The sequence below is a fragment of the Prinia subflava genome, chromosome 5 (assembly GCF_021018805.1).
Source record: "Prinia subflava isolate CZ2003 ecotype Zambia chromosome 5, Cam_Psub_1.2, whole genome shotgun sequence".
NCBI classification, from domain to species: Eukaryota; Metazoa; Chordata; class Aves; order Passeriformes; family Cisticolidae; genus Prinia; species Prinia subflava.
This window is the reverse complement of record NC_086251.1, coordinates 32,710,332-32,724,007: the sequence shown is the minus strand read 5'-3', so window position 1 is coordinate 32,724,007 and position 13,676 is coordinate 32,710,332. Positions and strand designations below refer to the sequence as shown.

Genomic DNA, 13,676 nt, shown 5'->3' with positions numbered 1-13,676 from the left:
GAATGATAATTCTATTATTTTTTTTGGGAAAAAAAACCCACAGCAAAACAAAACAAAAAACCCTCACAAAGCAACAACAAAACAACAACAACAAAAAACCCCTGGTTATTCTGTCTCTACTTCTGTTTACAAAATATCTTCTCAAATCTCATTTAAAAAATATACATGAGCAGTGGTCTCCATGCCACCTTACAAAGTGCAGATGTTTCTCATCAATTGTTGAAAGGAAATCATCAAGCTGCAAAAAGGCAGCAAGTAGAGTTCCTAAAGCACTGCTCTTGGATTGCTCCTATTTGCATCTGGATGGATGTAGATGTCACTGAAAACAGCTGTGGTTATGAGATGGACTGACAAAGCAAAATAATGGCAACAAAGAGAGATATCGCACCAGAAAAACTGGTAACTTTGAGGACTGGAGTAGCAGAAATTAAATTCAAACACTAAAATCAAGTATTTTGAAACTAAGAACAGAAGTTTTACTGTAAAATACAAGCTTTTCAGCTAGAGGAGACTCAGGAGGAAAAGGACATGTAAACATCAACTGGATACAAAACTATTTGAGCTACCAATCTGCTACAACCAAAGAAAAAGAGAAATACTTTCATAGGCTATATTAGGGATAGGAAAGGATTAATACCATTAGCACAGAACCCTGGCAATAACTCAACTGTTTGGCACAATTACTGTGTTTCTTGTTCAAGAAGTACCAATTCAAGCTAAAGTAGTTGCAGAGATGGGCTATTCAGCTGGTCTTGGAAATGAAGAGCCAGGCATATGAGAAGAAAATGGAAGTCTGTGGTCTGGTTCATCTACGGTATGGAGAATGATGGCATGATGGACTAAATATATCAAGGGGGGAAATAACTATTTAAGGTAGCAGACAGTGTTGTCATAAGAACACAGGCGTATAATCTGAAAAGACTGAATGAACAGATTCAGGCTGGATATTAAGATGTTTTCTCTTAATTAGGCAATGAAGAGAGAGACCAGCTTCCCACTGAGTATGGAGGAGAAACACACTGGGTTGTTCTAACACAGCAGTTTGCTCTAACCCTAACTAGTCAGTACAACAGAGAAATTATCTAACACAGGTGCTCATGTGAGCAGAGCCACATAAATTAACTTAATGGCTTTTTGTCCTTATTACTTCATAGAATTCTTTCACCTGTCTATGCAAAACTTCATTTTTGAATCAAAGTGATGCTTCAGAAGACTAAATGAATCCTTTATTCCTTTATATATATCCACAAACTCACCAAACAAATCAAATAAAATATATGAATTAAATACTGGAAGTCAACTATTTGTGCCCAAATGATTTATATGTGCCATGTTGTGCTGTGTAAGATGGGGACTCAGCCATCCAAAAAGGTTGTGATATTATTTTAAATACAGTGTTTTCCAGGGCTTCCCAAAAGCCAACAGTTTAATTCCTTCCTACTTGGTATGTTTACCATCCATTGTATAAAGTGTTACTATAAAAAGAAATTTGTTAGTTTTATTGTTTAAACCCTGGAGATATCAAATATTCCTAGAGAGCTGGTGAGCAGGCTTTTTACTGGCATGCCCATGTAACACTGAAATACACTGAAAAGGACTAATAAATTTTTTTGGCACGTTTGTCCCTAAATTTATATATCTCTGATCTATACCACTAACAGGTACTGCCTCAACATCTGACAGACAGCTTCAACATCTTTTCCATTTGTAGCTGACTGTGATGTCTCAAAAGAATTCATTTCACCACTGATAACTAAATTATTCTTGAGAAAGTAGAGAGAACAATGCAAAAGTATTTATTGAGTCCAGTCTTTTTTCAGAAGGATTAAGAGTGTCCTTTTTCTTTATAACTCAGCTCTCTCTGAGATCCGAGACTACCTTTTTATGGTTCACAAGTTGTTGTTGTAATCAACTTGGCTGCAGGCCCAAAGCAAGCTGTGTGACTCAGTGACAGTTGCAATCAGTGCAACCAGGAAAAAGACAAAGAGCCAATACATTTGGAATGCACAGCAGTGGACGAAAATGTTTGGAGAGCTTTTCAAGAAGTCTATTGCTTGGAGAGTTTCAGATTAAACTGATGTCTAAAATATTAAAGATCATTACCAAGGAACATGTATACAGCATCTAAAGCTGCCATTTTTTTTTCTTTATTTGAAGAGTCTTATGCTTCAATTAGATACAGTTTTGTTAATGCCCCATAATAAAATGTTTCACTGTTGCTGTGCACTACAAGACTATTGTTTACGAAATGCTTAGACATCTTTTAATACAGGCTGCAAGTTACACTATGTTAAAGCCAAAAAGAGGTCAAGAATGTCATTAACTGTATGCATAAGCTTAACTCTTAGAAACATCAGTGATATTTAAATATGGCCTAGACATAAAATCAGTTGATTTTATTATGACCATGGACCATCCCAGAGCCCCATATATCTTTTTGAAAAATACCATGTTTCCTATTTGCAATTTGAAGATTGCTTTGAAATCAAGAATGTTACTTCATTAGAGGGTATCTAAAATTTTTCTTCGTATAAATAATAAAGTCCCTTGGAACAAATTTATTGTGTAAATTCTTTCACAAGCATTTTGGCCACACTTGTGTGATCTGCTTGTGAGAGCAATCAGGAATCCATGCTAACACTGTAGGGAGGAGTTGAATCTAGGGTGAGATACAGACAATGTTAAATAGTTACACCTGTTCTGCACTTTCTGCAAGGAGAGGAAAAATGCACAAGCATACGAGAACGAGTTAAAGATATCCTGAATAGCTCCAACTTATGTAATAGTACTCCCACTTTCTCTGCTAGCAATTCATTGCTTCTTCATGAACAGAAATGTACTTAAAAGTCACCCACAATCACACATATGAATACAGTCCCACTCTCACATTTGTACAGCGATTCCTATAATATTACCTTGTATCAAGCAGCCTAAAAATGAACTTTTAAGGAAGAACATATAATACACATTTTAAATAGCCCTGGGAACTCAGCAGATACATCAATGAGAACTATGACATGTCCCCCTGTCACAAAGAGCCTTTGGTTACATAAAAATTGCCAGATTGGCTCAGATTAGTTGTCCATCGAGTCTTGAATCCTGTTTTTGAAGGTGACAAGTACCAGATGCTTCAGAGGCAGGTGCAAGAAACCCCCATACTGAACACTTATGTAATAGAGAGGGCTCTTCCTAAAATCAGGCAGTTGGTGGGTGGCTTGTGCTTCACAGCAGGAGAGTTTATAATGCCATGAAATGTTTATCTTCGTTATGTAACCGTTGATGTGATTACCCATCTATAGTCAGCTTGGGCAAAAAGTGCCACAGGGCTTTTAATAAACACTGCTAATCAAGACCTTGTTTTATTTCTCAGCTGAGAGACATCAGAGCAATTGAGGATCTGAGAGACCCTAGAGTATCATACCAATTTGCCAGACTGATCATCTTTTACCATGTAGAAAGTACTCTTTAGTAGGGTTTGTTTGGCCATCTAAAAGGTGAGTGTCTGGTTTAAGCTAAGCACTAAACCAGAAATACACCCCAGTGCTGATAACTAGAAGCAGTGAATTTTTAGGTTTACACATGGTGAGCTTGAATTGGGGAAGTAAGCAACAGTACTTTTTCCTTCAAGTCCTTCTTGGGGAAAAGAAAATCTCTTAGGCAAATTGAATTAAAAATAGCCCAGATCTGAAGCAGACTAGAATTCTAAGATAATATTCATAATCTCCACTACTCCAGATGAAATACAGAGGTTTTTTTCTAAAATAAAAGGATGAATTTGCTCCATAGTAAAGAAGTAAGAATGGAAACTTGCAGTAATAAAGTAGGAATGGAAACATGCATTATAAGTACCAAAAAACTCATCTATGATGATGACTGGATGCTTGATTTTTAAATAAGTTTATATTGGTGTTTTAGATTTTTGTTATACTTCTCTGAGTTAAAGCTTTTCTCCAAGAGGCAGCATGCATGTATAATGATTAAACTGAATTTGTTTGATGGTACAATCATGTCATTAGTTAATTAAGCACAACTATGTATGGCTTCTAGAAATAATGGCACATACAGAGTAGTCATCACATTGGTTTGCAGCACAAGACCATTTGTAGGAAAATAAACAAGTACAGTGCAAAAATTCTCTGGGTTTAACATTCATTTAAACTAAATTATTTTGATAAAATTAGAAAAATAAGCATGGTGGAAGAAGATATTGGAGTAACTGGGCACATGAAGTGGTAGAAGGCAAGTTCCCTCTTTGCTATGCTGTTACTGTGCAGTCTATTCTCTAAAGCAAAGACTATGTGCAACATTCACTTGCACTTGAGTTAACACTCAGACCTTGCTTATCCATTCCTGATTTCTTTCTGCTTCTATCGGCCCAGAAAAGCTCGACAGAATTATGTATCTGTTTGCATATCTGAGGGACCCTTAAAAATAGAGTGGATATTTCCATTCTCATTTCTAGAAGTGAGGGAAATCAGGGTGGAATAAGAATTATCCTCCCATGGAAGTCAAGTGATGTAGGAACTTACTTCCTCATGACTGAACATATTAAACAGTTGTGTAAATGCTCCTTGTTCATTTTACTGAAAAAGAAACAGGTCTGCTTGAACTCCCTGCAGTGGTAAGTTGAAACTTACCCAACTGTGCCCTGAAATACATTAAAAGTCTGCATAAAACTGACCACAGCATCTCAGCTGAAATCTCTTCAGCTACATTGCAAGCTCTTGTTCTATCACACCATACCCTGGAAATATTTAAAATGAATTGTCAAAGACTGCACAAAACAGGGATGCAGGGCTGGGAGGAGAACCAGGACTGCTGATGGGTAATTCTGTGTTCAGTGCATCAGGCCACAGTTTGCCCTAGACAGGGCATTTCTGCATCTGGTACAGAATGTGGCTCTAGTCCTGTTTCATGTGGGCTGAAATGACTGCAATGCGCCTCTCCCCAGTTGCTGGCCAGCAGGTACCACTGTAATTTCTATTTAGGGCTGTCCCTTTGCAGGATCCTGAGAACTGATTTTCTAGGTGAGTATTGATCATAACAAGTCAAGAAGTAAACGGAAAAAAAAAGTATGAAAGCTTGTATTAAATTAAAAACAATATTCTAAATAAGATTTTTGCATGTTCTTCACAGAATAATTATTTCTTAGCACAACCATTTGAGGACAAATGAGATTGAAGCCTTTTTCAGTGTACTTAAACAGTCTGTTTTCTTCCTTGGATTTACCCAAATTTTGTACCAAGCCACACTTCAGGCTGGCACAACTCACCACTGCCCCCATAAAAAGCAGTTTTGCATTGTCACCATCTTCTTGCTCCCCACTCCATGTTATCCATTCTTGGCGAGTGTGAGTGTTTATCTAGTCAGTCACATGGTTAGCTGGAAATACTGAAAGGCTGATCAGGATGTTTTTCCCACGCTAGTTTTAATCTAAGTGAACATCCCAGTGAAGTACATTGCCCAACACACAGATATTTGGGCCACCTAAGGTGCCAGATAGGGAAGGGAACAGAGTAGGAGGAAGGTAATGTTGACTGTTTCAGTAGCAATGCTGTCCTAACTGGCCTTACCCTAAAGCATGTAAGATACCACCAAAATCAAACATATACTAATCCCAAAGCACCCTGTGAGCATGCTCAAAAAGGATAAAATAAACACCCTGAACAACAGATCACCACTGCAACTGCTGTGCACATCAACCACATCTGCCACATCTCAAGATATGTTCCCCATCCTCCCACCTGGTCTCCATCTTTCCAACACATAGCAGTAATTTCTATCCAGATAGCTCTAGCCTATTGCAAATCATTAACTGGAATAATTCATGAAACTTTGATATTCTGATGAGTTACATCCAACTCAAGTACATTAGGGATAGGGATTTGACTCTAACATTGTTTTGTATCTTGTTGGAAAACATTTTCTGAACCAGTAACATCAAGTAGAACAAATAATTTTTAATCCCATGTGCAGTAATAGGATTCCTGCTTAGAACTTAACAAAATCTGACTTTGCTGATATACTAATATAGATTTAATCAGCTCAGTTTAGCTAAATCCTTATTAAGATGTGTGTAGTGACCACCCAGTGTTTTAACTCACACTAGGATTGTGAATGAAAGCTACTGCAGAATAAATTTCCAAATGACCTCTAATAATTTACCTCAAAATGGCAGATAGATATCTGACCTTCATTTTTTGTAAATGTGTCATTAGCATGTGGATACAAACACAAGCATGGTGTCTTGTGGAGGCAGAGTTCAAAACTTTCATGTTTAGGACTTAGCGCTATGAATTGGTCACTTAAGTTCTGCAATGACTGACTAATCTGGATTGCATTACTTAACTTCCACTGATCCTATTATGGATTTTAAGATGTGAATGCCATGTAGATCAGAATTATGCAACCTAACTCCCATAATACATCTATATATAATTCTTCTGCCACAGACTCAAAGTCCTGCTACATTCCATGGCCACTCCTGATACCTCTTTCATCAGAGGTGTCACAGACACGTGGAACCATTTCAAGGAATGGTGAATGATAAGACTGGGCCAAAACTATGTGGTTTGTACATGTCTGTAAATGTTTTGCCTATGATGGTATTTGGTGAGTGATCTCTCTACTGGAGTGATCTCAATCCACAAACCTTTCATTGTGTTTTCTCTCCCCAGTCCAGTTGCAGAGGGGAGTGACAGCGATGCTCTGGTGGGTGCCGTGTGTCCAGCCACACCACTCTTACACAGATTTCCTCTGGTATGTTATATGGCTTCCTAATAACATACATTACCCTAATTTTGCTTTAGCAGTAATGGTTGCCTCCCCAGTTCTCATTTCCAAGTTCCACAGCTACCAAAATGTTACAGCAGAGTAATGGCACTGAGATATAAATTAGTTTTCTTACAGTGCAACTTAAGAGGCATTTGATATAGCAAAACATCGAATGCAATGTAAAAAATAATGATTTTTAATCACACTTGCCCTATTCCATATTGAGCATATCTTGTCTCTAGCTAAGGAGTCACCTCTGTACCCACACCAAAAAGTGAGGACATTTCAGCAGCTCTAGTGAATAGAGTAACAGAAGCTTTCCTTTTTTGAGGTGATTTTTCCAAGTCATAGAGAAGGTGGCCAGATTTCAACTCAGAACACTTAAATTGTCCAGATTCTAACAACAGAAAGCAAAGAGGGACAGAATTTACAAAGACAAGGCCCCAAAACATGTGGTGGTTGGGACACAAAATAGTAAGTTGTCTAAGGTGTCTGAATAGTGACACATATACCTAACTTGCTTCTCCCTTGCTTGCACAGGCAGGACTCACATGTACTACCAAAAGAAATCATTTGCATTGGTTTACTTAATTCTGTTCACTTAATTCTCCCCAAAAGAATCAAACCTGGAAAGCCCTGAAACCAACTGCTGCTCAGCAAAATAATACCACTACTCCAGGACCTGTGTTCTTCAACCTTTCTAACTGGACAGAGGAACACAAGCCAACAGAATTTCAGAATCGAAACACAAATCAGAGCAGCTTTTCTGTCCTCTTTAGGATATTCAGGTAAAGGGAGCAAAACTGCTTGCAGTACCTCTGCTTTACATGCTACTGCATGAGACTGCTTGCAGAAGTCGAAGGGCCTACCACAGGTGAAGAGGCAATGGGTCCTTCTCCTCTCACTACCTCCACCCAGAAAAATAGAAGCTCAGGATGAGTCTCACATTTTTCAGTTGACAGCTGAATACACCTTTTATTCTAAACAAAAATGCTCATGAAAACCTTAAGGAGACTTAAATTATTTGAAATTATTTGTGGTATATTAAAAGCCAGTTAATTTTATTGAATTGCCACTATGAAAATAAGTGAAAATAAGTGTAAAATATTTTTACATTAAATATATTTAAGGAATTATAATAAAAAACACACACCTAGATTAATGATCTCGTCAGTATCGTGTCTCATTCGTCAGGTGCCGTGAATAGAGCTACCCCACCATCTGAGAAACGGAACTATTCTTGAGCATTCTTGTACAGAATCATGTTAATTGACTTATCTTAATGAAAACAACAACTTACAGAATGTTAAATATTTCAACTTTCAAGCCAAAAGAAAATGGGAAATAAATTAGCAGGAAGTCACATTATCTTGCCAGTCACAAGACAGGAAGTTCTCTGAAAGGATTCTTACTGCTAAATAGAATATTAAATTGTGCCCACAGCTGAGTTTTAAACACGTTTCATGTGAATTGCAGAATTATATAAAACTGGATTTGTAATGTATTTTTAGTATACAGATGAGGTTGTGCCATCAGTGTGTTCCATTTTTGAATGTACTCTTCTGAAAAAAAAAATTTACAAAACAATTGGAAAATTTTTCCAAAAGCCTCCTAGAAAAAGAAGCAAATTTTAATACTGCAGGTTTGAGATGTGTGCTGCTTGAAACATGTTAGTGTCTTTATCAGAGTAGTATGATAGCAGTTTACTGTAATTGTACCATTAAGTTTATGGTAGAACCCTTTTATAGAAACATGGAATTTCAGTCCATAGGAATTTTGCAACATAAACTATCCACACTTTCTTTGCCTTCTATGTAAGATAAAAATAGATTTTGTTTAAAATGCTCCAAGTAACCACTCCACTAAAATAAAAATCTGACTAAAACTGTATATGCTTAATGAAAAGCAACAATTTCCTGAACAAATACACTTCACAAATGCAATACTGTCCTGCTTCTGGGCATTCCATCAACTGATGCAAGTTTATAGTCTGGCCCTCAGTGATGTGAGGCACTCCAGATTCCCTTGACGTGGTAAAAACTCCTCCTGATTTCCCATGTTCCTGCCTCTCTCTTCCTTGGGAAAAAGTCAATCAACAGTAGTGTGGGAATCAGACACATTATTATTGCCAGGGGAGCTTGCCCCATCTTTTTCAAACAGAAAGAAAGGTCATTGCCACTCCTATAGTACCACCAGAGCTGGGGAAAAAAATCTCACCGTTCCAGGAAAAAATGAAATGGGATTACAGTTAATAGAGAAAGTTCTTAGAGAGCAGCTGCAAAAAGGTGAGGAAGAACACAGGAAGCCAGGATAATAGAATGTACATTGGGAAAGTGATGTCTTACAGCAGCAGCACCACTATGTTTTGGGTTCTCCATGAAGTTTGGACAATGAAATATATCAGTTGGCAAGCGTGCATCCAAAGACAAAGGAAGAAATTAAAATCCAACCGGAGGACAAAACCACAGTATAATCTTTTATTATAACCTAATTTACTTGATGGTCTGACTCATGATTTTTGAGTCCTCCAGGTTTGCATCTCTGCTCCACTTTTTCATCAGATCAAACAGCACATTTACCATGTAAGTTCCTGAAAAGGGATTTGGTAGCTGCTGCTTCTTGGTTCCACTGCTTTACCGAAATCAACTACAAATGCTTCCATTCCAGCGCGCATTTAGAAAAAGGGGACAACTCGAGCTTACACAAACCCTCTCGTGCCGTCACTCCCTTAGAACCGCAGTTACGGACTCAGGGCGATAACTACCAAAAGGGCCCCGCTTTTCGCCGTCTCCGCAGAGCGCCCCGGCGCACCGCACGGCCCCGCTGGCGGCGGCGCGGCGCGGCCCGGCCGCCGTGACCGCTCTGCTCTGCCCGCCCCGCCAGCGCCGCCGCTCCGCGCCGCGTCCCAGCGGGACCCGGGGGCGCAGGGCGGGCGCTCCGGGAGGAGCCGCCCGGAGCAGGCTTCGGGCAGGGGTCCCGCCTCACCAAGCCCTCCGCGCTGCCCAGAGACAGCCGTACTTTCGCGGCTGCGCTCACTCCGGCTTTAAAAAGTAGCAAAAGAGTGGGAGCCCAGCCCGCAGGCGGAGACTCCGGCGCTCGGCCGCGCTTCCCCCGAGCCCCCCCAGCCGCTGCAAGCGCTCGAGCCGGGCCCTTCGCCATCGGCGGCCCGTTTCCTCCCCCACTCCCGGGGCCCCGGGTGTCTGCGCGGCCCCGCTTCGAGCAGAGAGCGCCGGGCGCGCCGGGGCCCGTCGGAGCAGGAAGGAGCGGGCAGCGGGCAGCCCGCGTATCCCTCCGCGGCGCCGTGCGTGCGTGTGCGGCGCGGCTCCCCGGGAGGCGCGAGAGGCAGCGCCAGCGGGAGGGAACTACTTTCAGGAAACTCGAGCGCCGGGCAGCGCCGGGCGCCGCGGGGAGGGCGGCGGCGCGAGCCCGTCCGGTGGCGGGCGCGGGTCAAGGGGATTACTTTCCTCCCCTCGCTCTTCCCTCCTCTCCCGCCTCCCTTTCCCCCGTGGTTATTTTGGATCAAGCTGTGGCGGCGGAAGGAGCCTGAAGTCAACGCTTCCGCCCAGTTTTCCTGTGAGGAGGAGGCGGGGGCGGCCGCGAGGAGCCGAGGCGGCGGCAGCGGCCGCTAATGGAGTTGCTGCCGGGGAGGAAGCGCCGCCGCTGAACTTCCCCGCGGGCTTTCTCCCTCCTCTCCCCCCATCCTGTAGCCGAGGGCTCCTCTCTCGCCCTGGCAGCTCCGCTCCCCCTCCCTTCCCGCGCCTCTCCTCACACAAACAGCCGTGACGCATCCTCGCTCTCCGCCGTCCCCCCCCTTCCCACCCCCAGGCTGGTTTAAAACGCCTCCCTCCCCCCGTCGCCAGCCTTCTCCTAGGGGCCGGCGCGTCCTCCCTCCGCAGTGCTCGGCGTCGCTTTGGAGGGGGTGGGAGATCCTCGCCGAGCCTCTCTGCCCGCCTTTTCCCCTTCCCTCTCCGCCTGCCCCGGCCTGTGGCGGCTCCGGTGTCTGGAGGAATTTCTGCCGCCGCCTGCCCCGGCTGTGCGCGGGAGGCGGGCGGGCAGAGAGGGAGGCGGCCGAGCAGCAGCAGCAGCAGGAGAAGGAGGGCAGCAGCGAAGGCGGCTGCAGCGGGAGATGAGCTGCAGCGGGAGGACGGTGCGGTGCAGCTTTTTGCGGCGGGGAGCCCTCCCTTGTCTCCACAACTCTGTCCCCTTCTAACTGGGAGCAGCTCAGTAGCAGAAGATCCTTGGTTCTTGCTTCTGTTTGCACCAGTACCTTCACCATCACCACCATCATCATCGTCTCCAAAGACAGGGGAAATACGCTGCACCGCCGGACAACAGGATTTCGGGTTTCCAGGATAAAGACCGCTTTCCTACTCCTTCCGTCCCCCTCCCTTACTCACCGCACGGCCCGTGCCCTGGCCGGGGGCGGCAGACCGGGGGGGGGTAACAATGGTGAAGTTTCTGGTGAGTTCTGGCTGCGCCCTAGCTGCGTCGGTGCTGCTCCGTGTGCCTGTCGGATCGTGGTGAGGAGAAAATGAGCGAAGAGACGGCGACTTCTAACGAGTAAGTGGCTGTGCTCCCCCTCTCCTCCGCCCCGGGATCGGAACGGGCATGGGGCTCGACGCGTCCCTTCGGCTCCGCGCCCCGCGGGGCCTTTGCCCGCGCACGTACGTGTGCTGTCCTCCCCTGCGCGGACTGCGCATTGCTGCTCGCGTACATGGAAGCCCAGAAGCTCCCTCTTTGTGAAGGAGGTGGTTTGGAAGGGCGACGAGCCGCCGGCCAGGAAAGCTTGGTTTAGTTAAAGCCCGGTAGAAAACGGTGCAGGTAACGATGGTGTCTTGGAGGGGGAGGATGGGTCGATGGGTCTGAAATGCCCAGAGAGGTGTCGGCACGTACTACCTCTGAAAATATCCTATTACTTGTAGATATTTCACATGGAAACTAGTGTGTGGGAGCTTCATCCTGCAGGAAACTGCTCCTGAATTTTAATTGGATGAGTCAGGCAGTGTAAATACAGCTTAAACCTACCCTAAAGCCCTTCTTTTCTTTTTTTTTTTTTTTTTTTCTTTTAATGAGCACTTGGAACTTTTTCCCCCTTCCCCCTCCCTACCCCCCAGAGAGGAAAGAGGTAGTTCAAGGATCTCTAATATTTTTACTGTGGCTGGTTTGGAGGAAATCCAGAGGAGATTGTGTGTGTGCGGCTGTATTCTCCTGCATGTAATCAGTCTTTAAAATACGTTTTGGTCGGAGGCGATAAATGTTTGTCAGAAAACATCCGAGTTCTTTATGGCGTTGAAAAAGGAATATAAAGTATTTTGAAACTTTCCTTGTGATCGGGAAGTTTAAAGTTGACTGCTGCGGTCTCCGAGCCGTAGCGTTATGATTTGCGATGTCGGTGTTTGCTGGGGCTGATTTTATGAATGATGCGGTGACGGCCGCGGCCATGGCGGTGGGGAGGGAGCGCTGCGCCCATTGTATCTGTAGGCAGCGGTGAGCGGCCGGGGAGCAGCCGAGCTGACAGGCAGGGTGCGGACGGGGCTCCTCCGGCAGGGAAGATGGATTTCCCATTTCACTGCTTTCTTCCGAGCAAAGCCTGCGCACCTTCCCGTGCGCTCCCCAGACGCGGCGTTCGGGTCCCCGGGGAGCGGCGCGGGCCGGGCCCCGCGGGGAGCGGAGCCCGGCGGGACGCGGGGCTCGGGCGCTGCCGCCCGGGCGCGGAGCGGGCCGGGGGGAGCCGGGCCGGGGGAACCGCCGCGGCGCCCGCGGGGCCGGGAGCTGGGGCCGCCGCCGCCATGTTTCCTTTTTTTTGTGAATCGCTCTCATTTGCATACCACAATCTCCATTCATAAAAAAAAAAATTACGAAAAAAGAATTGCTGTCACCACTGCTGACCTGCGGCGGAACCTGCCCTGCGGAGCGCCCGAAGCGGCTGCTCCCGGGCCGAGGGCCAGCCTGCGGCCCGCGGCCGGCGGCGGAAGGTCTCCAGGACCTGCTGTATTAATATGTGCTGTTCGCTGCTTGTTGACACAGTTATGTGGGAAATATCAGCTCGGGGAGGTGCTGGGAGCACGTGATCCGCTCCATTCATAAAATACCTGGCTGTCCATTCACAGTGCAGTACAGTGTCTGCATTCAGCAGCCTCGCGGATCAGACCTGCATGGGAAGGGAGAGGCAGCCAGGCCGGCAGGTTTATCGGAGAGGGCAGCAGAAAGAGGGCTTATGGCTGCGAGCATGGGGAGTCACTCTGAAGGGAGATATGGAGGGACGAGAAAAATCTTATTTTTGTGGTTTATGTTTATGCTTTTCCTATAAAGGAGCATTAATTCTGAAGTACCTTCTCGCTGTACCATCTTACATTTAAACTAGGAAGAATTTTATTTAGAAAATGTTGAAATATTTTCCCCTTCAGGAATACTGAGTCAAAAATAGAATACTGAAAATCCAATTCATTATTATGAACATATTTTCAAGACAGTGTATTAATCCATTTGGAGTAATTTACATTTTATTAAACAATGAAGTCTTACATCTGCAAGAGATTAACACGGTACAGAAGGAAGTCAGTCATACCTAATGAGGCATCTGAAAATGTTGCCTATTATAAAATGCAGGTGACAGTGAAGACAACTAAATTGATGGAAATCAACATTACGATTCATTTTTTTGTCTCTTCACTTTGAGAATTTTACCGCAGATTAGCAATTGTAGTTTATCCTTAACCTGTGCCGTGGCTAAAGAGACCTCTGAAATATCAGAATACCAGAAATGTTTTTAATATGGCTTAAATTGTTTCTAGGGCAATGTGTTATCTTTGATTTTAAATTTATTGACAATTAAAAAAACCCACAGTGAAATTTACTGATGAAGGCTCCCCAGGGCAGACAGCGTATTTGATGTAACTGTT

At 44.2% G+C, this 13,676-nt stretch overlaps 1 protein-coding gene across 1 annotated transcript in view; it reads left to right on the top strand.

Annotated features, from left to right (window-relative positions):
* The first annotated feature begins 11,192 nt into the window (after positions 1 to 11,192).
* The window catches only part of SPRED1 (sprouty related EVH1 domain containing 1), a 58,197-nt gene continuing 55,713 nt past the window's right edge, over positions 11,193 to 13,676 (top strand). The window contains exon 1 of the mRNA XM_063398821.1: positions 11,193 to 11,334. Coding sequence (XP_063254891.1) covers positions 11,306 to 11,334 — 29 coding nt within the window. The 5' untranslated portion in view covers positions 11,193 to 11,305. The remainder of the gene's footprint in view (positions 11,335 to 13,676) is intronic.